This window comes from Papaver somniferum, unplaced genomic scaffold (assembly GCF_003573695.1).
Source record: "Papaver somniferum cultivar HN1 unplaced genomic scaffold, ASM357369v1 unplaced-scaffold_99, whole genome shotgun sequence".
In the NCBI taxonomy this organism is placed as follows: domain Eukaryota; kingdom Viridiplantae; phylum Streptophyta; class Magnoliopsida; order Ranunculales; family Papaveraceae; genus Papaver; species Papaver somniferum.
Window position 1 is genome coordinate 826,051 of NW_020653081.1, and position 25,161 is coordinate 851,211.

At 34.7% G+C, this 25,161-nt stretch overlaps 3 protein-coding genes and 1 pseudogene across 3 annotated transcripts; 3 read left to right on the forward strand and 1 right to left on the reverse strand.

The window, feature by feature from the left end:
* Nucleotides 1–2,711: 2,711 nt before the first annotated feature.
* LOC113346217 lies at nucleotides 2,712–5,410 on the forward strand (annotated as a pseudogene).
* Nucleotides 5,411–11,974: 6,564 nt separating this feature from the next.
* Nucleotides 11,975–12,812, forward strand: LOC113346263 (outer envelope pore protein 24B, chloroplastic-like). The gene has a single exon (XM_026589816.1). The coding sequence runs from the start codon at nucleotides 12,080–12,082 to the stop codon at nucleotides 12,701–12,703; it is 624 nt and encodes a 207-aa protein (XP_026445601.1). The 5' UTR covers nucleotides 11,975–12,079; the 3' UTR covers nucleotides 12,704–12,812.
* A 236-nt stretch (nucleotides 12,813–13,048) lies between these two features.
* LOC113346440 lies at nucleotides 13,049–19,645 on the forward strand. Its single transcript, XM_026589983.1, has 7 exons — nucleotides 13,049–13,540; nucleotides 14,675–14,804; nucleotides 16,754–16,915; nucleotides 17,892–17,938; nucleotides 18,801–18,957; nucleotides 19,095–19,161; nucleotides 19,246–19,645. The coding sequence occupies exons 1-7, from the start codon at nucleotides 13,334–13,336 to the stop codon at nucleotides 19,298–19,300; spliced, it is 825 nt and encodes a 274-aa protein (XP_026445768.1). The 5' UTR covers nucleotides 13,049–13,333; the 3' UTR covers nucleotides 19,301–19,645.
* A 109-nt stretch (nucleotides 19,646–19,754) lies between these two features.
* LOC113346438 (rac guanine nucleotide exchange factor JJ-like) lies at nucleotides 19,755–21,789 on the reverse strand. Its single transcript, XM_026589982.1, has 2 exons — nucleotides 20,631–21,789; nucleotides 19,755–20,061 (listed from the first exon to the last, which is right to left on the reverse strand). Exons 1-2 carry the CDS (start codon nucleotides 21,695–21,697, stop codon nucleotides 19,977–19,979), a joined length of 1,152 nt encoding a protein of 383 aa, XP_026445767.1. The 5' UTR covers nucleotides 21,698–21,789; the 3' UTR covers nucleotides 19,755–19,976.
* Nucleotides 21,790–25,161: the final 3,372 nt, after the last annotated feature.

The window sequence follows — 25,161 nt, forward strand, 5'->3', positions numbered from 1 at the left end:
CTTCTATAGCTAGCACAAAATCTCTAAACAGGATCAATCTCACGCTGCCACAAACTAACACCTATTATTCTTTGCTCGCTGTCAATTTCCTTTAGCCATTCAGAACACTTAAACTCTGAATCCAACAATATTTTTCTTCTTCAATACAGCTTCATAATCAATTCAAACCATCTCAAACCATATTCTACAACCATGAATCGATGGCAGTACATACCCATCTTCACCTAGCTTTGCTGATGCTATTACATCCATCACTGCCATCTCCATTCAGATCCACGATCTACATATCAAACCAGTAGCATCAGACTAGTATGTCAATATAAGTACGAACCCCATTGATTTGCAGCATCGGCTCACTTTCGTCGAAAGTACCATTTAGCTTCTTATTTTGTTGTTTATTCTTCCGGATGATCGAGTTCACTTGTACTTTCTACAAAAGTACTGAAATAGTATTATTAGGAAAAATATCGAGTCCTAACTAAATATGGGTACAAAATGTAGAACTTACGTGCTTATCACACCATCACTGGTTGCCCATGTATCCTCAATAGGATTCATATAGGTTTGTCTATATATGTTTGGATCCATTGAAGTGAAAGATTACAAGCTATTTTTATTTCTAGTTCTGAACTCTATTTCGTACAACTCATCCAGTACTACAGTAAAACTTTTTTAAAATAATACTCGATAATATAATAGTCTCGCTAAAATAATAAAATTTTCCAGTCCCGACTCGGTCCCTTAGTGCTAAAATAATAAATTCGATAAAATTATAATATAATACATTTCTAAAGTTCCCCTTAAACATTAATAGGTCCTAAATATTATATAAAATAATAACTTTATTAGAAAATAAAAAATAATTTCCATACACCTTTGAGGTGAGAAGACATCCTAGTGATTTAAAAGCTTATATTGTTTATGGCTACATTGAACTGTAAATTGTATGTTAAATACATAAATTTTCTATATAAAAATCTTTTTTCATGAAAATTAATAAGATTTATTACTTTAAAAACACATGCATTCCGTTCTAAAAATATTTATGTTAATGTTTTTTTATCTTTTTCTATATTTTCCACTTTTAAAAATCTATTTTGGTATTTATTCTAAGATACTTTATTTTATTTTTTTAATATGGAAATTCTTGTTTTTTCCAAATAAATTTTTTATATTAAGAATTATTTTTTAAATTGATATATTGTTATTATATGTATAAAATAATAAGTTATCACCGATTAAGTAATATCTCTTTAAAAATAATAGGATTTGAGTGGTCCCAAACCTATTCTTTTAGAGATGTTTTACTGTAGTACTGCTTAAAAAAAAACTATTCAGTCCATTTACATCTGATTATCCTTATATCAAGACGTGCAAAATATCTACGCACCTATCACATTAATATCATATAAGAAATAACAATGAAGTATAACAAAACTGGAAGAAGGAGAAGATAAAATAAGTGACTTACAGTTGCATTTGACCATTTTGATCATGGAGGTGAAGGATAATGCAAAAGACAATCACACTCATGAAAAAAATAATCACAGACTTTAGTCTTTCTACCACTGTTCTCTACTCTATTTGTTTGCTTCACAACTCTAAATACTAATTCAATTTGGAAAAAAAAAATCACGGACTCTAGTCTTTCTACCACTGCTCTCTACTCTATTTGTTTTCTTATGAACTCTAAAATACTAATTCAAAAGAGAGAGTGGTCTTGAGAGAGATGAGTTGGAATTCAAAATACCTTTTTCATTAGAAATTCAAAATACTTTTCTTCTCTTGATTTTAAAATTAAATTTTGTTGCATGTCAATGATGTCATGCAAGCTTGCTTTTACTTCTCACCAAGCACGCAAATGATAGAGGCAAGAGAAAAAGATTCAATTTATGTGATATTTTTTCTTTTTATCAAGCAGGCAAATGACAGACGCAAGAGAGAAAGAGATTCGATTCTGTGAATTTTTCGACATTCGTGTTTGAATTGTGGGAAAAGTGATTCTCAACTGTACAACTATTGTTAGATCCCCACCCACAAAACATAAAATGTGTTTTGTTTGGAAACCGGGAAGCACTACGGAATAGAAATATAAACGAAAAAAAATGGCAAACAATAATTCTCATGTCAGCCTCGTTCATAATAAATAATAAACTATTATGTAAATGTTCTGGTGGATGGCACACCATAACCCCTAACCAGAATTCTCTAGATACCAAAAAGAGATAACCACTATGGGGTAACTTGGTTTACAGGTGGAAGCATAAGATATTAAGTTGATCCCATTAAATATTAGTTTATATACATGTTCTGTACAGGGTAGGGTGGTGATATGTAAGAAATAATTGTCACATTTTTTTTTATCAGAATAATTGTCACATTCATATTCACCATCTCATGCAATTCCGTTTATAAATGCTCTTGTTGTATAAGGTGGGGGTGGTGATATGTGAGCAATCTTACTTTAGTTTAGTCTTGTAGTTGAAAATATAGCTTATATGGCTTCTCTGTTGTCTCATTTCTGTGTTTTCACTTTTAATATTTGTGTTAAATGTTTTTTTTTCCTGAAAAGTATTTGTGTTACATGTTACGAAATCAACATCTCCAACGTATGCTAAGCCGTAGCATTTGATGTTTTTAGTGAGGAAACCCCAGTACCATCCAATCAACTAGCCTATGAAGTTCTGGGTCCTGTCATTTTCAACGAGGAAATGCCTCAAGTATGTGCTTTCAAGCATATGAAAAGGACTTTCCCTTTTAACTTGGATGAAGATTATATTCCTCTGTCTTTGTCCACTTCTGATTCTTATCGTTCCGCCAACTCAGAAACTCACCGAGTTCTGGAATCGGTTAGGGCATCAGAAACGGAGCTGTTAGTTGGTTCTGGTATGCTCCAGGATATTTCTCATCCAATTAGGAAACCATCTACAACTAGGAAACCACAGTCACTTTAGGTAACCCATGTTAGTATGGAAATTGACCCAAATTATGAAACCTTCTTCATCCTTAATTTTTTATTTTTTTTTGAAACCGTTAAAACCAAACTAATAAGCAAGGACTCTGTTTAATTATAGTACGCCAAAAACTCATTATTTCTTCATGATTTATCATTTAGTCTGTCGATAAATAGAATAATTAAACGATGGTTAATCCATAAGCCATTATGACAAAGGATTCCATTATTTAAAATTTAGGGCGAATAACATCCAACAAGAACATACCAATTCTACTAAAAACATATAGAGCGGACAAGATCTAAAGGTGAATAAGTAATCAATATTGGGCATTCGTTTTTTTTTCTTTTGGATTTCGTTGAATTAGTCACTATTTTCTGGACGATTGGAACATCCTATAATAGTCCAAATACGAACGACTATGTAAAGCAATAATAGGTTTTGTATGAACGACTATGTGCTTTCACAAACGGTTGTTTCTGGACGATTATATAGCATTATTTTTTTTATCCCTCTAAAGAGAACGACTTGAGATGTATAATGATTTTTTTTTGTGTTATAAGTCTTTCAAAGCCAATTAACCGGCTATTAACTTTAATCAATGGAAAGAAAAAAGTGAAAGAGGTCGTTTTTGATTTTCATAGGAATCGGAACTTTTCAATGTTGTTAGCTTCAACTTTCCACTTCGATTCCATACACCAACTATGTAGCTTCCACTCGAAACAAAAGACTTAAACTTCCCGAAGACTTTGATGACCTCTATGAGATTGATAGAGAGAAGGAGGCACATGGAATTTCTACATCACAGAGATAAACCTAAGGTGATCTTAACAATTTTAGATAACTTAAATATCAATAGATGTAAGTAGCAGTGACTAAATACAACCTACATTAAGGTTAAATACAACCTTTAAAAAATATGTCAAACTCAATTAACCGTGAGTAAACAAAACTCACTATATCTTCCCTTACAAGCATATAATTAAAACCCCCATTAAATCTTAACTAATCATATCAAATTTCATCATCATCATTATCATATTTAAATTTTTCACTCAACCTACCGTCAATGTATTAAGTTCCATCAAATTTTCCTGTAAATAATCAAGAATCAGATGTTTGAAATTTTAAAACACCTTAATAATTGAAACCCTTCTCTGGTTATCGTAATTCAAGCATAGTTTTTTTTCTTTAATTCAGAGAAAAAAATAAACATATCTTGGTTAGGGTTTGACGAGAATTAACTTTTTTGGGATTACCACTTACCGAGATTTTGAAGAAAAAAAGATGAAGGAAATGGTTGATCTTCTACTATACTACAAGAACTCATTGAAACCCTTAATTGAAACATCAATTCAGGTAGATTGGGAATTAAGCTTAATGATTGATTCGACTGGATTGATTAACGGAACCAGTGAATGATAATGGAGTAAGTTTTGTTCACCAACATTAACAAGGTTTATAATATTTTTAAAGGGTTGCATTTAATCTTATGTGGGTTGCATTTAGTCACTGCCATGTAAGTTAAATGCTTTAATTAACTTTTTATTTTGTGTTATTCAGATTATTAGACAAGGCATCTATCCAAACATCACCAAACTTCGAAGATTCAATGTCAGCCAACCCATGGAAACTTTGCAGGATTACCCAAGTAAAGAATGCAAAAATAATCCTAGGAATGATTTTAATCTTTGTTGTACCATTATAATGAGTAACTGTTTAGCTCAACTTCAAAACTCTTCAATTCAACAAGGAATAGCAATAGACACAACTATTTCCCATAACTTTCACATACCACATGCATCACTCCTAATCGTTCCTATCGGATTCATGATCACAATAATTCCTCTTTACGATCAAATCATTGTCCCATTCATAAGAAAATACACTGGTCATCCAACATGCATAACCCATTTACAAAGAGTTTGTGTTGGTTTAGTTCTCTCTTCCGTTTTCATCGATATGCTGCATTAACCGAAGTTAAGTGGAAAAACGTAGTTAGAAGTAACAATATATTGAATGTCATCCCAGTACTCCAACCATAACCTATTAGTGTTTTTTGGCTATCGTTACAATATTTCATGTTTGGGATTGCCGATATGTTTGCCTACATCGGGCTGTTGGAGTTTTCTACCCTGAAGCACCAAAAGGAATTAAATCATTTTTTTTGTACATGTTTCCTTTGGACTTCGATGACATTAGGGTATTTCTTTAGCACTACTTTGATGCAAATAGTGAAAGCCACCAAAGCGAGTACCAAAAGTGGAGTTTGGCTAGCTGGAAACAATATTAACGCTAATCATGTGAATCTCTTTTATTGGTTATTTGTACTTAGTTTGATTAATTTCTTCAATTACTTGTTTGTTTACTACTTACTGGATATTAGTACGATCACTACTATTGCCAATAGGAGACGAAGGAGGTTGTTAAAGATTAGATATCGATCTAGAAAATAAACTATCGAAGAAGTTCATATACGTATCTTCTTTTTTTTGGGGTTGTTGTTTCATTCCTTCATGTTGTAAAATCAGTAGAAAGCGAAGATTGATTGGTAGTTTCTTGTACTTACTATAAATTTATGGTTTAATACCTTCACTTTCTCTCCTTCGTAAGGAAGGTAACCCATGAATTCAACCGTGATACTGCAGACAAGATTTGCACTCAATTTGCTAACAATCCCTGTGAAAACATAAAATTAGAACTTGCGGATCAAAATTTTGTGCAAAGATTTTTTTCTGGGACGAGTTTTTCCCACTCAAGTGTCTTTAGCAATATTAAGAATGACTTCGGTATGGAATCAATTTGATTTTGGTATCCTATTATATGGCGTTTAATTATTAGATGTTGAAGCTAATACTGAAAGTTAGAAACAAATTGCATTCCAAAACCAATTTGATTGTTTGCTTCTCGAAGTCATTTTCAAATTGCATTCCAAAACCAACTTCGAATTTTTTCGACTTAATTAAGTCGATAGGTTACTTCCCAAAATGAATCCAAACACCGGAAGCTTGTTTCTATACTTAAGCAGAATTAATCTTAGAAGTAAGAAGCAAAAACAATTTGCTTCATAAAAAGTTACAGGGTGTTTAGATACACCTTGAGAAGTTGGTTTTGGACTTCTGAAAGCGAAAAAGTCAGAATTATTTGAATACCAAAAGTAGAAGGGCTTATGCTTCTCCAGAAGCAGAATTCAATTTCAGAAGTCAGAAGCAAAAAATATTTTGCTTCACAATTTTTTTTTTCTTTTACAAGTTATTCTAAAATTATGTACCCAAACTATTTTTCGGCTTATTTATTTCTAGAAATCATAAAGTACCTACTTAAATGATATTTCAGAGACCAAGCTGGTCATATTTCAGGTGACTTCTACAAGCAAAAATTGAATCTGACTTCACGAATTAAATTCTTTTTTTTTTTATAATTATTTCAAAATTAGCAGTGCTATTCAACACCCTCTTTTTTACCTCCTGTAATCTAAACCCCACATTTGGAGAATGATGAACCTCACCTATACCTGGATGAGAATCTAAATTTATATGTGTGGTTTAGATTGTAGGGAGGTGGGAAAGAGGGGGTTGAATATCATTTCCATTTCAAAATGTGTTCCCTTCCTAACCTAATGTCTGGCTTTTCGAACTTAAGTCAAAGTAATTCCTTATACAGGGGGTTCGTCCACGAGTGAGTTGGGGGGAATTTAATGTATTTTGAATCATCATGGGGATTTTGAGGGAGTATAACAGAGTATAGGGAGTTTGAGAGAGTTTGGTGTTTTGAGTGCAGGGAGTTTGAGAGACTCTCCCAAAATTTTTATTTTTTTGAGAGATTTGGAGTGAGGCAAAAATACACTGGAAACTCCCCAAAACAAACCAACTCCCTAACATTCTAGTTTTTACCAATGACAGGGAGTTTAAGAGTTTGTTTCAAACTCCCCCATGACTAACGGGGTTTTCTGGGGAGTTTGGGGGGGAAAATACGGTTTAGTCCAAAATTTCATCCAAATATACTAGTTAGTCCACCCCCATTCAATTAGGTACGAATTAGTCCCTTATTTATTTAAAATATGGAAAGTACACTAATAACCCTTAATATTTACAATTTAATCCAAATATTTTTAGTTTAGTCCACAGTGACTTATGATGACGTCACCAATTTTAAATAATATAAAAATAATATTAAAATGTTTTATCTTTCGAACCGCTCATCCAAAATTCATAAACTTTATATATTTAGAAAGCTCTTTCCGAGAGCTACAAAAAGAGTACCCATATGACTATATAATTTTCATTTTAAAAAAAATCTTAGTTTATATTGGTGTACAAACACTACAAAAATCCAAAGACAAGACAAGGTGTACCAGTTTGTACACCACATACAATTTTCCACCTAAGCATCACTAAGGAACATGCTATTAAAATCTAACACATAGCAAGTACCTAAAAACATAGTAAGTATGCTACTCGAATCTAGAAAAGCATCCATCTACAGAACCTGTCCATTGTTCTTCTCCACTTTCTTAAGCTCTCTCGAAAAGTACCTAAACACATAGCAAGCATGCGATTAAAATCACCTCATGATATCGAAAAACAACAACTTATGGTTTCATCAAGAATTAGTTTTTTTATTTTTTATTTTTGAGAGAGCAGAATGATGTATAATTATGTACACCTACAAAAATCTAACATCCATACCCACAAAACAGACCATATATTACAATGGTGTGTAACTATGTACACATAAAAAAATCCAACTAATCCAACATCCATACACACAAAACTGGTCATATATAATAATGAGATTGTACAATGGTGTACACACCTACAAAAATCAACAAATCCAACATACATACCCACAAAAAAAGGCCATAAAATCATGAGAGAGCATAATGGTGTACAACAATATACATGCTTACAAAAATCCATCACGTATACTCAAAAAACATGCATATAGTGTTGAGATAGCACAGTGGTGTACAACTATGTACACACCTATAAAATTTTAAAACAAAAAAACATCCATACCCAAAAATAACTCATATATATTGTTGAGATTGTACAATGGTATACAACTATGTACACACCTATATAAACCCAAAAAACCCAACATACATACCAAAAAAATCCATAAAATAATGATAGAGTATAATATTGTACAACTATGTACACACCTACAAAAATTCCAACACCCGTACACATTAGTGCTTTCCCTAATTTTTGGTTTGTATACATAAAATATAAGTGCACTCTATGTACACACCACTAAGCCCTTTGATGCTTATAAGTCCCTAAATTTTACTACCTAACTACGACTTGGGGTGATGATACCCGACATTAGAAGAATTCTATGTTTGTTGTGTATAGACAAGTCTAAATGAAAATACTAGTTTAATAGATTTGAGGTTCATAATCAATGCAGAAATGAAGTGCACGACTTACAACAAGTACGTATGATAATACTAGTGCACTAAAAAGTACACTTCGCATAACTGGTGTACAAACAAGTGAACCTTGTATAGCGGGTATAATAAAAAAAATGCACATAAAGATTCTACCAGTATTTAACCGTTCAAAAGAATATCTTCACAGATTTCACAAGGAATAAATGGTTAGAGGGGGCACAAGTGAGGAATTTACCTTGCCAACTTCACTATTCAGAAATGCAACTCCTTTTCTTGTTGACGATATCGTTATCTACAGAAAGAAAATATATGAAATCACGACAAGCCAAGATAGAATGAAAGAAAATATAAGACAAATAAAGTAGAAAAACAAGGGTAGCAAGAAACATTTATCAATATCAAAATGATAGTACTTGGTAAAAATGCAAGTATATATAACATCACTCATAACATATTTAGTCACAACTAAGAAACCATGTGTATACAAAAATGAGTTAAAATGTCCTAAAAGTTGAAAGCATCACTTGGTTGCCTATTTATGAAATTACAGCTACATGTTACTATCGAATGCCGATATTAGCGTAATCTAATACTTAATGAGAAATCAAACTTGAATAAGAAAAATTATTAATAATCAACATGTTTATAACTATGTACACATTAATAATCAACAAGTACAACTATGTGCACATTTCAACAGGTGTACAACTATGTACACACTGACAATAAACGGGTGTACAACTATGTACACGTTAATAATAAACAGGTGTACCACTATGTACACGCTAACAATCAACTGGTGCACACTAACAACTTTGGCTCACGTTTTTCCTTACATAAAATATACTTCTAATGAACACACCACAACAAGTTCCTATATCAGTAAGACATTGTCTAAGAGAATATTAGGTGCTACGTTTTTGTCTCACTTTGACAAAGACCAACATCAACTGTAATTTTACTATAGCATCTACTAAGTGACCACTTTGAAACAAGCATTAAAAGAGTTGTATTCGGATGCCTAATCTTCGATATCAATAAACTAGATGTGAGTCTATACATGCCCCTTGGAATCATCTAGCATGTTAAGTAAAAATCTAGCAAATAATGAGTAACTTCAGTTAAGTTAGAAATTAGATGAACTACTGATGGTTCACATACTTGTATCATGACTGGATCAGACGTTGACAAGAACATGCTGTACTAAATGTAGCAATAAACAGGTGTACAACTATGTACACATTAACAATTAACATGTGTATAACTATGTAATAACGTACACATCAATATTCAGCATGTGTACAACTATGCATACATTAATATTTAGCATGTGTAAAACTATGGGCATATATGCAACACACGTCGACAACTTCTAATTTTAGTAAAATAGAAAAGTGATAATGCTAAAGGTGCATGAATCCTACTTTGAGTATTGAATCTGGATATAGTTATGTATTGTTTATCAACAAAAAAAAAACAGAAAAATGCAAGATGCAAAACAAAAGAAATAAGCAGGGGAGTGGGGATCCTTAATAATACCATTCAATTTTTTTTTCTTCTGCGTCTCGGCTTCAAATGGTGGAACCCAAAAAGGATACCCATAGTCAAGGTGTCAATTAAGTAGTCATGTCCTTTGTTCTTAACCGTTTCTGGTGATGAATAATCTAATGTCCCACATATCGTATGTCTCTTCTCACTTGAATGTGCAGACCATCCAAAATCCGCAACTTTCATTCGTCCCTGCAATAAAACGAAAAATCCAATCAAAATTAACCCCCTTATATTCATACATAATTTCTACTAGCAATTGAACATTAAAAGGACCTAGACCTACTTAGTCACACTTCTAAGATCTTGAACAAATCATGTGTTTGTTCCTGTATCTCGATTAATATACAAATTATAGTTCATATACAAACACTATGACCTATCAGGATCCAAAACCTCAAACGACCAGACCATTACAAAAATTGACCCAACCACAACATTGCAAATGACAACAACCCTTTATCAAACACAACATTCTCTTCAAAAGAAAAAAAAAACACAAACAAAATGTTGTTTCTTTTCCTTGCTGACTATAAAACAATGATATCTTATTTTCGTTAAATGAACTACAAAAGATTATCAAAAGTGAACCCTGAGCACCGAAGCAGCACGAGGCCATAGACCCACCCATACTATGTAAATAAGAATGCCAAACTAGAAAAATTAATCAAAACAAAAATAAAAGAAAAGTAACACCCACACTGTCAACATTTCATATGGATAAGTAGCTACCCATCAAAGTAGGCCCTGTTTTCTTACCTCGTTTTCACAAGACATCTAAGTGATTCAGTGACCTAAATTTTAATTTCTTACTACGTAGCTCAAAATTGAAATGCTTAAATAGTTTTCTCCTGATTTATACAGTCCCATCTTTATCTTTCTAAGAAGCCAAGGTTTATTTTCCTTAATACCTAACTCTCAATCAAATAAACCTCCGTAATGTTTTCTACTAGCAACAACAAACAATTTGCATACAAAATAATGAATAGCTACACTAGAAAATGAATTAGAGGACTCAACTTAGGAGGGGCCATCTGCACATAATTGAGTCTTATTTATGCTGATAGCTCAATTCATTAATTCACATCAAAAACACGAAATTGGAAAATACAAGCAGATGCAATAGATCAACTTGAACCTGGAAAATCACAACATCCACAAACAAATTCAATATAAAGGTATAGAAATATTACCTTAATAACTTAATTCTCCTCAATAACCAGAAGAAAAAATCCACCTAATACCGGCGAATAAACAAAACACCTAAAACTAAATCCAATAGAGCCATAACACCAAAACTTCAATTCCCACGAACCAAAGAGAGAAACCGTGTAATTCCTCCTCATTTTAGCGACATCTCAAGCTTGAATTCTTCGACAAGCGATTCAAATACAGAGACAATCCGAAGTAAAAAAAAAAAAGACAAAAAATGAATAATAAGCGAATTTCCATATGCATTTCGGTATTAGAAAGATCAAAATCGTTTTCGATTTCATCGATGAGATTCAAAAATGAATCCTAGCAGAGAGGCTCATCGACAGACTTAGGATTTGCAGCTGAGAAGAAACGAGATAATTCAAGAAATCTCCTCCAAAATCTCTCTCGGTCTCTCTCCATCGCTCCCTCTCCTGAACTTTGAGATCTAAAATCGAAACAATTCAAAACGTTTTAACTTTGAAAGGGTAATTTTGGTAATGCGAAAATTTGGAAAATTTTGAATCGGTGTAAATTTGGACTAACTCGTCTAAATTTTGGACCAAACTGTTTACACGGGGATAATTTGGATTAATGAGTACTAGGCTTGGAAGCATAGGACTAGAGCGTCCAAAACCCACTAATTTTGGGACTAAACGTCAATTTCTACGAGTTTAGGAGACTCTTCTAAACTCTCCCACAACTAACGAGAATTTTGAGAGACTCCTTCGAACTCCCCCACGATTAACATGAGAAAACCCACTACACCCGACTCCCCCAACTCCTTGAGGACTAACACTAATGTGTATCCCAAACGCTTATTAGGGTTAGCCTGAGTCTATAATATAAAACTTTCTTGTTCATCTCTCGTGTACTACTTTACTTCGCCCTAGGTAAGAACTAGATTGAAATTCACAATTCACAAACCAGTTTATAGAAGTTCTCGTTGATAATTTAATTGTTGGGATTTCAAACTACACAAGGAAAGATGATGAGGGCTTCAGCAAAAGGGAGTTACGACACTAGCGCCGCTGGTACGGTCGCATTTAACGCCGGTGATGTTAAGCTTAGAGCTTCTTTGGATAATTTTACTGTTGCTAATGGACGCTTAGATGGTTCAGCTCTTCTTACTGTTGAAAAGCCTGGATACTTCGCCATCGATTACGATGTCCCTAAAATGGACGCGACGTTTAGATTCATGAATACAGTTAGGGTTATGGAAAAACCATTGAGTTTGACATATGTACATGAGCATAGAGAAAACAGGACATCGTTAGATGGGACAATTGCACTTAATCAAGCAAATAAGGTTTCAGCTAATTACATGTTTGGTACTGAGAATTGTAAATTGAAGTACAGTTATGTTCATGCTGGAGTAACTACCTTTGAACCCTGTTATGATGTATCAAAAAATACTTGGGATTTAGCTATGTCTCAAAAGGTTTATGAGGATAATGTTTTGAAGGCTACTTATCAGACTTCCAGTAAGGATTTAGGATTGGAGTGGTCGAGGGGTTCAGAGATTAATGGTTTCAAGATTTCGGCATCAGTTAATTTGGTGGATGAAACAAAAATGCCTAAATTGAGAGTTGAGACAATTTGGAATATTTAGATGTGTGATAATGATTCTTCCTTCTCTGCACTTTAGAAATTTCCGATAAATTTGCTTAAGCAATTGTAATCTTTTCACGTTGGTCCTTGAAGGTTTAATTTTTCTTGAACCTCTTGTTGCACTTGAACATTTTATCGTACATTCGTGTTGGCAGTTCTCATTATGTTTAGACCCCGCACTAGTTTTAGGAGCAGCAATGAAATCCAAAGACTTGAGCAGGACTCTCTAGCCATAGAATGCACAAATTCCGCCTCCTAGTGTAAAATTTGGGGTGTGATATTTCTGGGGCAGAAAGTGCTTCTTGTAAGTTTGGTAGCACATTTCTTTCTTGCATTTTATTTTTGTCAGTGCCTCAGGCGAGTCAGACCAGCAATGGCGCCATTTTCTGTTTTCTGGAAGAAAACGAATATCAAATAACAGAACCAACAGCAACAGGCTCTTTGTGCCTTAATTGCTTTATATTCTCTCTCCGCTCTCTCTCTCTCTCTCTCTCTCTCTCTCTCTCTCTCTCTCTCTGTGTCTCTTTCTTGTTTTCGATCGATGAATCATTTTCTAGAGGTCTCCGTCTCTCCCTAAAGACTAAAAACCTCACCTACTTTTCTACTATTACTCTCTACAGATTTGTTAACAATGTCTAAAATCTTTGAAGATTTCCAACCAATATTTGGTAAACTAAACGCTGAATGGGAAAACCCTTCTAGTTCTCTCCCTTCACTTGATTTACCCTTTCTTTTTCATATCCATGCTCTTAATTCTTCCACTCTTAGAATCCATCTCACTGATTTTCATTCTGACACTTGGGAGTCCACCAAATCCATTCAACAGCTTGAAGACCTGGTAACTAATCTCTTCTCCTTCTTTTCTTTAAATAAGTTTTTTTTTTTTTTTTTTTTTTTTTTTTTTTTTTTTTCAGAAAAACCAAACCCTAGAATTTGACTGGTGATTTCTTTTGATTTTTTTTTTTTAGTTCTGTGTACTGAAGCTCTTTTATTAGGGTTAATTAAAGTCTGTTTGATTCTAGTTTTTTATAGTTGTGACAATGATTGATGAGAGTAATAGTTGAAATATTCGAAGTTTTAACTTCTGGTTTTTGTTTTTCAAGTGTCTAATAACAATTGATAAATGTACTGTTTTGATGGTTTCTTTATGGATCTCTAGGAACAAAGATAACGATTAATAATGGAGTACAAGTATAGTGAGAAACTGAAAGAGAAATAAAAAACCAAAATGTGATAATGTTAGTTATCAGAACTGATTTTCTGATGGACATTGTGAATTCATCCTCACAGCACCTTGATTTTGTTAGGAATCAAAACACTTGTGGTTGCTGGAATTGTGTTCACTATTGGGTTTGTGTGATGAAATTCGTTAGCTATTGATAAAAATGAATTTGTATAATTTCTTACAGAATGCATTTGTCACTTATTTTTCAACTGACAAACCACTTGACCATTAGAGAGTTATACGAAGGGTTTTAGGCTCTACCCTGCAAGTTTAATTGCAAATTAGATGAAAGATGTATTGTTAACTATTGAGCCAACTTACAAAGTAGGTGTACTAGATGGCTGTCCTGTTAGAAACATTGATGTAACCAGGGTTTCTAAGGTTATCGAACTGGGGAATCTTCTGCGGCTACCTAAGAATATCAGTATGCAGCAAATGTTAGCTCTCCATCTGCTAGGTGTAATATTAGTAATCTTTATAAATGATATGAACAGGAGAAAAAGCTTGTCATTGCACTCCCTGCAGCACAGAATTCCTTCATCTCAACATATGCATGTTCGAAAGAACTATTATCCCACTTGCTCAAAATTCCTAATCTAATTGATGTAAACAGATTATAGTTCTTCCCATGAATGAATTTCTGAAACCCTATTCTTGATGGATAAGTCTCATGGTGATAGACTATTTTTTTATTTTCATTAGCACATACTATCTGGTAGACCTGACTACTTGGGATTTTTGTGGCAGAGAGATGATGTTGGCATAGGTGGTTCATTGTCTGAGTTTGTAGATTATCTCATCACATCACTCAAGTCTGATAATGTTAAGCTTGTTCTTGGAGGCTATGTCACGTCTTCTAGATCTGAAGCTGATCATGGTGAGTGAGTTGCTTATTAGTCTTTCCATTTATCTTTTCTATCCGATTGGTGCTTAGCAAGCATCAAGTATAAGATTGCTAAGGAGTATTGAAAATTGCTTGAGGATGATGAACATGAGGCTTAGGCACAGCTTGAGGCCTGAGTGAAATCGGTCTAAAACTGTGGATTTGGGGTATGAACACTTTACCCTCTAAATGTTGTATTACATGTTGTTTCAGAGTTGGTGTCTTAGAAGTTGTGGTTATGGGAAGTCTAGTCATGGATGTGGTTAAAAAAGAATGTAAATAGGGCGATTTCTAGATGTATATTATGTCTCTTTGACTATTTGAATGAATGAACTAAAGGTGTGCTCTCCATCCACCCGTATCAACTCATTTCTAAGGATTGCTACATTTTCAAGCAACCAAATTTATGAATGGAGGAGAATCATAGTTCCTTGATGTGTGAGATGTTGGAATAATACGGTTGAGTTATGTGGATGTGTTTGGTGTCCGTCCTTTTTAATTAACTTCATTGCTGAGTTTTGGTTAAAGATACTAACTTATGATGGTGAATGTGGTGAAATCTCCTTCACCTTTTTTCCATTAACTCCATGTTGTCTTTTGGATGTTCACATCATCATACTAACCAACTGCTTTCTTGTAATCTACTTGTCCCTTTCTCTTTCATTTTGAAATTCCAAATAGCAGAACCAATTAATATTGAATATGGCTCTGCTGACAATGTTATCTTATAGCGTGGTTACATTGGCCCGTGGGGTGCACGTAGAGTTAAAGACTTATGTTGAGGGTGCTGTCCTAGCCATCTAGATCCTCCTAAAAGAAATCAGTATTTAACACTTGTAATCTGATCATCCATTGATTGCAATTGATGGAGTAATGAATGAGTCAACACCATCGATTAGCAATCACTAAATGATGGGGATACAACTCTTGAATATATTGATTTGTGATGAGGAGAGTTGATGGTGACAAAGAGCTCATTTAATAATCAACTCTTGTACTATCTCTGAGAGGGCCCTACATGTCACATTTTAACCATGTCTTGGGAGTAACATTGGAAGAGGGATCCTGGATTAAGATTATTTAGTGTTTTTGAAGTAACAATTAACTGTGCTTTTCATTGTTTCTTTCCTTTGTCGTGGTGAACACCTTGCAGCTACATTAAATACTGAGACATCTTTGTAATACAGTTCTAATATTTATCTAGAACAATATGGATTGCAAAGTTTAAATATAAATGGGCTTTTGTACTTTGAATTTTAATTATTCTATTATTCGTACTTGCTTAGAACTGATTACAGATCTCATTTCTGTGTAGAAATGTTGACCATGACTTTATGTTTCTCTAACTGCAGTGGTGATTTCTTGGTTTTTAATTTAGTTGTGATTACAATGTGTGAATTTGAAACCTCAAGTTTTGTATTAATCTGTAGTTGCGTGGTCGGTGGATGTTGAGAGAGGTAGGTCTTGACATCCATAAAAACTCAGACAGTGATCCGTCTCGTCATACTGACACTTCCTAGTTCTGCTTCTTCATCAAAGCACTTCCGTAGATTTCAGATTGAGATTTCTGATATAAGTGTTAGCATCAAATGTGTGATAGTAGATGAGCAAGGAACCTTGCAAGTTCAAACAGGATATGATGGAGTAGGGAACCAAAACTAATGTCACAAAGGCATTGAATGTGAATTGTGGAATTGTAACCATATCTGCCATTATGGACATATTTCATCTTCCTAGTTGATTTAATTCTTTAACACCATGTCTTTTTGGCTGCATTCTCATTCATGTTTTGTTGCTGTGAATACAAGTAATATGTTGAGTTTCACATCCATTTTATCAGTGTAATAACAGTTTTCAGTCTTTTCATGCTCAATATATCTTGTTTCAGTCCTTATCTAGAAATTGATACGATGGATACTGTATATTAAATTCCTCTATTTCAGGCGCCAGTGTTGCTAAGTTGATTGCTCACAAGTCCAAGGGGATGCCACTTGTTACTATTTCTTTAGTCAGGCTCATGAAGTCATCTGACAATGATGCAATGGCAAATCTATGTTTGGAGCTCTATGAAGCATTCAAAAGAAATCATCAATTAGTTGTACGAGGTAATATATTCTTACAAACTCTGTCAAATTTAATAATTTATATTTATCTCTGTATCTGTTGGCTCTCACTAGAACCTCTTTCTTGAATGATGAGTTATTTCACAAACCTTCAGTGATATTTGACGATCCTAATCCTGCATTTAATACTTGGTGTTTGTAAATATTTGCTCAATAATTCATGTTTTCTTTCTCAAATAATGTTGCAAACTGACTTTATTATACTGAACCCATGATTAAGTTTTTGAACTAGTTAAAAGGAAAAGCACTTAGCTTCTCACTACATGCTGTATGAACTATGAGTCAAGATGAAATGATTCTCTGCTTTTCCTTGCTTCAAACTGAAGTGAACTGTTTTTAGAAAGTAGGAAACAGGGACACGGGAGGTTATGGTCAGGTTTATGTTACATATTCTTCCTAATAAAATAAAATGGCTGTACTCATGCTTATACTGAAGAAAAAAGGAGCCATGTTTCTTTCTCTGCTCTTTCATTTCATGTTCCTTCTATTTCAGCAAACTTTATAGAACTTAGCTGCAAAAGTATTTAACTTTAACGGCTACCAGAACTGTAGCAGTGTACCGATGTGTCAATACGAGTACCAGCGTCAACTCATGTCCATACTGTAAAACATGTCGTTTATTACACTCTTCGTATTAAGTTGTGCGTTCTTTATGGTACTAATGCATCTGACCAAAATGTAAATCTTTTTGTTCAAACGGCTTATCTAACTGGCTTCTAATAATTCTATGTGTTTTCAGATATTAACTTACTGTTATACATGTAAAGATTCTATTTATATGGTTCATGCAGTGATTTTTAGCAAAGTTCACGTCCTAAAATTATACTTGCATCCGTAGCGCATGTAAATAGAAGACTTCAACGTCTACAATCTTCTCTCCCTCTTAATTGTTTTGTACAGCTTTGAGTAGCTAGTTTGCTGAAACAATCTATTGCTTTTCTTCTCATATTTGGTGCAGAACAAGAGAGCTCCTATCAGTTGACAAGAAGGTTATCTGCGGAGAAGGTCTGTTCACTTGCTCTAATGCTAAAATATTAAATTGATCAACTCTATCTGGCTTATCATTCGTTTTCCTAAGACTATCGAACTTCTTTTCTTTTATAGTAGTTGTAATTGGAACTTCCAAGTGTTTTTTTAAAATTTTTGTGGAAAGGTAAAAGGTTAGTCCTGATTAGGTTAGGTTTATGTGAAAAGGAAAATGTTGAGAAGCCAAGGTTTGAAGCGAAGAGGGTACAAAGAGTTCTGAAACATTTGTAGGGAAAATCATAAATCCCTAGTATATGAAAGGGTAAACTGCAGAATGTACATAAATCCCGATTTGAAACTTTTTCCATGTAGGAAGGCATATGGGCTTGCAGGTTGCTGTTGATTGTTAACTAAATTATAAATGTTTATTACAATTTAGATGAGTACTCTCATTAGGAGTACATAGAGAACACTGTAGAATGACTATTATGCTCCTGATGTAATCAAGTAAATAACACCTCCTATATTTAAATAATTATTGCAAGCGAAGCTATATAAAGAGATATAAATAACTGTAAGCAGTTACCAACTTTCCATCAGCTTTAGAAAATCCATATCAAAGGGCAACAAGGGATCTTGTTTGCTCAGGAGTCTTTAGCTTATTAGGTAATTACTTGTAGAGCTGTTCATATGTTATTTGATTCCTCGATCTAAATTAAGCTCTCACTTTATGCCACAATTTATCTGTAGATGAAAAGTTCTTGTACGTTTTGTTGCTTTGCTCAAACTAAGTATTATGTTGAGTTTACAGGTGTTTGTCGATCACATCTGTTTTCTTCAATCGTGTAATGTATAGCAGATTAGCAGATATGTTACTTGACTTGTTATCTTGATCATTCAGGAGAAAAATGAAAGTATCCAGGCCCAACTCGATGTTGCTTTGTTTTCCAAAAACAAGAAGTTACGGGAATCGACGGTATCGGATAAAGCATTGCCAATGGCTATTCCTATAAGCAACTTCAACGCATCACCGGTTACAGTGGTCCTTGGTTCTCCATGTGAGTACTTTTAGTTTATATCCCATGGCTATGCCATTGCATATTCCCAGTTGCATGGTTTTACGGTAATTCATTTGTTTGTTTTTCTTAAATGTTAAAATGTACAAAATAATTTTAAAGTTCATTTTGAGCTGCAGTGAACAAGCTGGCAGAAGATCAAAACCCCTCAAAAGTCAGTCAGCGGGTTGTGCCTGCTTACCGCAGGTACTGTTGCTTTTCATAATTCACATTTTATTACTGCATCTCTATACTGCTTCACTTTCTTATTCTCTTCCGCTGTTTTGCTAGGCACAAAGTAAGAGGAGTTGTCTTGGTTGATTCAGACGATGAGAATGATAATTAGGAATTGGGATTTCTCACATTCGGCTTCATCTCTTATAGTTAAAGGAACAAGTAATGAAAGAAAGGTATAGTCTTACTACTCGATTCGAATGTAAATCTAGAGACAAAAATAGGAATAGCTACTTAGTTTTACCCATGAATGTAATCAAGGATCCAAAACTTGGATTACAAGGAGCGTACACATGTTCATTTTGCAGTTTTCTATTGCTGTCATCTGCAGATTTTACTGAAAATGTGCGTATTTATGCTAACAGCTTTTTGTGAAGAGCAGAGGCTACTGTAAAAACTAGAAACACAAACATTTGACAAATTAACCTCTGGTAACTAGATGTTTTGTGATCTTCAAGGCCTATCCATCTTTAGATTCTGTCATTTTGTTGAAGTACTTTTATAGAGCTACCGTTCATGATATAATTGATGTACGCTCTACATGCCAGCTGATCGAAGAATGAAAATGTTTCTGAACAAAGGCTAGCATTCACAAAATTTTGAAGTTGTAATGTTGTATACATATTCAGATAGACAGGAAAAAAGAAAAGCTATGAAACAGTACATCATCACAAAACTTCTGAATAATATACACATAGTCATACACTCTACTGCAAACTTTTCGATGTGGCTACTTCACTTATTTACTCCTAGTGGCACAGTAATGGTAAATGAGATGAGATTCCCAGTTAGTAGTTGCTCCCTTTCAGTGAGATGGTTTTTGTTTTTTTGGTGTTGGAGGACCAAAAACAAGTTAACAAGCCAGCCATTTTCCTGCAACACATTATAAAAAAAAAAAACTGTCAATCAGGGAAGACATTCTTTTCTTTCTTGGTACATATATTTTTCTTTTGTAGGAAAACATTGAAAATATCTGAGAGTTTCTTTTCCTATTTTAAAAGCCGCGTGTTGGTAATAGCACGAGAGTCTTGATTGTTAACCTACCCTCTTGACTTCAATGCACTTGATAATGGTACACCTGAAATCATGTATACTAGTTTATGGTCTGTATTACTTTAGTGTTTTCTCCATTAAAGTTATTTTCAAACTAAAATCTAATTGCTCTTGAAAAGGGAGGAAAAAAGTAAGATTTAATAATCTCCACTATATATTGTCGTAGAAGAAAATCAAGAAAACGTATTTAGAACTTCAGGAATAGTGACTTTCAAGAAAACTTTGGATGTTGTTGACTCATTTTCAATGGTTAAGAAATCTTTTACTGTCAGTTGGTAAGAAACATGGTGAAAACTTTGCGGTTGGAGATTTGTGGTGGTAGCGTATAATGGATTTAGTATATACAAATCATAAAGGCTTCACTGAATTAATAAATAAAATATGCTTACCGGCTTCCATTGCTGCTGTTGCTGCTACCACTACTTTCACCCCTGTTGTCTAGTCCTCCATGGCTAATAGTAATTTCGTCTGCTGCAACTGCAAACCTCTTCTTCCACCATTCCTTATCAATGGAGGTATTAGTAGTAGTGGTAGAATTCTTCTCTCCCTCTATTAGTGGAATCGGCTTAGGCGAAACTTTAGCATAATAAGCACTCTTTTTGGAACCCTTGTTTTTCCTTTTCTTCTTATGCATGCCAAAATCTGAGAAGGGTAAAAACATTTTGAGAAGAACAGGTCCATTTTTACCATTACTTGAATCCGCACTTTTACTTCTCTTTAACACTGGAATGTTGTTTTCCCTGTTGCTTTTCGTTTGATCTTTTGATGAGACCTTTGAAGTAGTGCTACTACTATTGTTGGTACTATTACGACTTGATTCCATCTCTGGAGTTGCATCATGGTGATCATCCTTTGTAGGTTGTGGTTGCTGTTTATGTTCGATTAGATCTTTTAACGAGAGTTCGTACGAGTTCTCCGGCATGGTTCTAATCATATCCATCAACTCTTGACGACCTCTAGCAATCTCTTGGGATCTATTAGAAACAAAATCAGTAGTTGTAGTAGCTGTGGCGTCATTAAAAGAGAAAAACCGATTGTAGTTTCCGCGACTTCTGGACGATAAAACTTCTGTGGAATTAGATATGCTACTGCTACTTCGAGGATATTTCCATAAAGGCGGAGATGTAACACCATCCTTTTCATCATTAGTCTCATCTTTACGACTCGAAGCTGTAAACTCTATATTTCTCTGTTGCTCTGCAGCAGGTTCACCGTGGTTTTGTTTGGATGATGATGGTAGAGATGGAAGCTTCTTCAAACCATTTTCGTTATCTGTCGGCGGGGTTACCGTCGTCAAGCTTGGTGTATCAGAATACTTTTCATTTACTGCCAATCTACAACTGCGACTACTCTTACCAAACAACAAGGGACTCTCAGAAAAAGAAGATCTATCGTGTTCTTCATCACTAGGATGTTCATCTCGTACTCCTTGTTGTTGTCTTCCGAAATCAAACATGGTTAAAGAGTATGATAACTAGAGGAGAAGTGAAATGTGGTTGTGGTTGTAGTTGTAAAATTTAGAAAGAAAGGATCTTCGGGTATCAAGTCATTAAAGAGAGTCTTATTTGTAAAAAGGATTTTCCAAATGTCATTTTCTTGATTTCTTTCTTTAAATTGTGGGGTTAAAGAGAGAGCGCAAGAGTTAAAAGTCAAGAGTTTCTAGATGGAGGACAATGACATAGCGCAGGACGTGTTATGTCTATATTTGTCTTCATCTGCAGAATTGTACTATTTTAGTAGGCAATTTTTTTGGATTTGTCTTGCTTTTGCCTGGTTTTTTCATGGGTGAAAGAGAACCTGCAGTGCACGTCCGGTGTGCAGGTAATCTCGACGCCTAGATGGTTTGTGGCTTGGCCCGCCCAACTCCTATCCTGATTTTGGTCACTTTTAAGGTGGAGACTTGGAGTATGGACTCCGTGGGGACAGTATGGCCGTTAGGGGTGTAAATTCGGGCAGGCCGGGCCGCCCGGTCCAAAAACTAAGACAGGTCGGGCAGGTCAGACTTAATATTTATGAGCCCGTAAACAATTTCAGGCCGGGCAGGCCGGGTAAAAGTAGATAATTTTCTACCCAAAGACCGCCCAAAGCACGCTTTTTATACGGGCAGGCCAGATCGGGCCGGACATGCCACTATTTTTTTTTCAGTTTAAATTTTCAAATGAACGATATTAAATTTATTTACTTTTAATACGATATTCATTCCTTTCTAACATTGCATACCGTAAGTGATAGTATTATTTTATATTTAAATTACAATGACAAATTTTAAATTTTAGCCTATAATAATTAATTAATTAGAGTACAGTAAACTTTCTATAATAAGAAAATATATTACCATTAATGTTTTGAAAAGGTTAATTATAAGTAAAAACAACTATATACTTTATTTTTTTTGACACAAAATTGACAATTATAAAATTGTAACGTTTAAGTTTTTTTTAAGAGGATATTAAATGATTAATGGCACATAGAAGGCTTTCAGGCCGGGTACCAGGCCGGGCATCATAATTAATTGCAAAGCCCGGGACCGCCCAATAAATTAATCCAGGCCAGGCCGGGTGGCCCATGACGGGTCATAACAGGCTTTGGGCTACTTCGGGTACAGGCGGGCTCGGGCGGGTACAGGCAGGCTGAGTATTTTCGGGTATTACTTACACCCCTAATGGCCGTATGTGCCGTCTAGTGCGTGTTGTATACTCTAAACTTCATTTTAGAGACCAGACCTTTCCACATATGCTGACGACTGATGCGAACCCTGTGAAGATTCCCCTTTGTTCCCTTAGTGCCCATCGGGTTGGGTGGTTTTGGAGGTGAGCTAATTCACACCGTTTAGACCGTGAGTGCTGCAGACATTTGATGTCCCGTCGGCGTGACCAGACCGTCTCAGCACCCTTGTTGCTAAGGGGAACACTCTTCGCTCAACCAACTATACCGACATTTATGCTTTCCATCTTACTTCAGAACTCCGCACTAATCCGTTTCCCAATGCATTGTTTTAGAAATATCAAGAAGTCTCCATTGTTGTTTCCATATTCTGGAAATTGGAATATTAGTAGCAATTGTCATCCAAACTACGAGGCCCATTTCTGCCGTAGTATAGGAGTTCTTGCCAGCGGCCGGATTGAGCAGCATTCTTTGCAGTATAGTATCCACTGAATCTGAATATGTTTTGGGATTGTTTTAGAAATTCCTGAAAGCGAACGGAAACGGGGACCTAAGACTATCTTGGTAGCATGTCGTATCTCGGATAGAAAATATGGATGACGCGGACATATGAACAAATTTTTTTTTTTACGAATAATCTTTGTTTAATAATACGAAAAATGGGTCATTTGTCCAAATATTTTTAAAACATGGTTCAAATGGACGAGTAAAAATTAGTATGGATGAAATGGACAGCAAGAAAATAGCAAGGATAAAACCGGATTCATCCTGACTTTAACTTAAAAAATAGCAAGAATAAAACTGAATGCATCCTGATGTAAATTAAAAATAAGAAAATGTATTTGAAAATGGATAGGATGAAACCGTTTACATCCTGACTATTTTTACAGATTTGTCCATTTAAATAATATCAAAATTTAAGTGTCATTTTCACTCAGGAATTGTTGATTTTGATCTTTTTAACCAATTTTGTGTTAATAATACTGACAAGTACGTAAATTTTAGGATAAACTACGGTGTAATCAATCTAGAAAAAGATTTATATACAAACCACAAGTCGTGGATAACAAAACAGCATTTGACTTCTCACAAATTGGGACGTGTACAATGGCAAAACAAATTTACCAGCAAGTTTCTCTATTTTATTGACACACTCACACACAACATAAGGGTATCGGGTCTTCCGATTCACATTATTTCTCGGGATGAAACATAATGGTTCGTTTGTCGTTTCGTGGAGGTCTAAACTTTTTCTGTTTGTCGCTTTGTTTAGTTCTAGAAAGGCAGAAAGAGACAGATGACATAATAAACTTAAACCTTGCAATCCGGTAGCTGACGGAATCATAAGAAAACAAAATATTGCGATATGTTGCTGACTGAATACAAATTTTCTTCGAATAAATAAACATGCAAGCAAGCTGCGTCATCCGAGGTTACAGAATCTGTTTGGCACAGATTTATCCGCCTATCTATGGGGAAATACCAGGGGTGCACATACCCTATCCATACCTGCCAACCCTATCCTACCCGCCAGTTTTTTAATCGTATCCTATCCATTATTTGATGGGTAGGATGACGGGTAAAGATTTTCTTAACCGCCAGTAAACGGGTAGGGTGGCGGGTATGGGTCATATCCTACCCACCCTACCCGTTGTGCAGCCCTACATGAGTTCTACCTCAATTGTTATGTTATCGCGTCCGATGAGTAAACCTGAAGGTACTTTCAGGAATTACAATCATCTCTTGAAGCACAAATACGATTTTTGATTAAGAAATGCCGCATCCTGTCAAATCTTTGAGATACATTTCCGTGAGTTGATATATAAACTCTTGTTACTTACACTGATAACAAAACGAAGTAGAAGAAACTAAATACATTATCATTTATTTATAAAAGCAAACAAACAAAAAAAAATATTAACTCAATTATAATAGCTAATAGGAAGTAAGGATACGGGTCATTTACCTTATCAGCGAGGCGGTACGAGAATTTGGTGAAACCACTGAATGTACCTGAGCATATTCAACAATTCAATTAAAAAATTCCCGCGAACCTAAACTTAATACTGAATCCGTGCCACTCATAGTAGTGTCTTCTTCTCTTTGTGAGCTGGCTTTCCCACAAAACTTGCCTCATCAGACCTTTGTTGCCATAAACCCTTCTTGCCTGAGTGACCTGCTACGTCTTCCTTCAGTTCTGGAAGGCAACTAAAACGGTTATACCCGCCACCCTACCCGACCCGCCAGAGAACGGGT

Excerpts from the sequence above, each read along its gene's own strand:
- LOC113346440 (XM_026589983.1), top strand. The coding sequence starts at position 13,334 with ATGTCTAAAATCTTTGAAGATTTCCAACCAATATTTGGTAAACTAAAC. Across the intron at positions 16,916-17,891 it reads TCATCAATTAGTTGTACGAG|AACAAGAGAGCTCCTATCAG; the intron begins GTAATATATTCT and ends TATTTGGTGCAG. Across the intron at positions 19,162-19,245 it reads GTTGTGCCTGCTTACCGCAG|GCACAAAGTAAGAGGAGTTG; the intron begins GTACTGTTGCTT and ends CTGTTTTGCTAG.
- LOC113346438 (XM_026589982.1), bottom strand. The coding sequence starts at position 21,697 with ATGTTTGATTTCGGAAGACAACAACAAGGAGTACGAGATGAACATCCT. Across the intron at positions 20,062-20,630 it reads AACAGCAGCAATGGAAGCCG|GAAAATGGCTGGCTTGTTAA; the intron begins GTAAGCATATTT and ends AATGTGTTGCAG.
- LOC113346263 (XM_026589816.1), top strand. The coding sequence starts at position 12,080 with ATGATGAGGGCTTCAGCAAAAGGGAGTTACGACACTAGCGCCGCTGGT.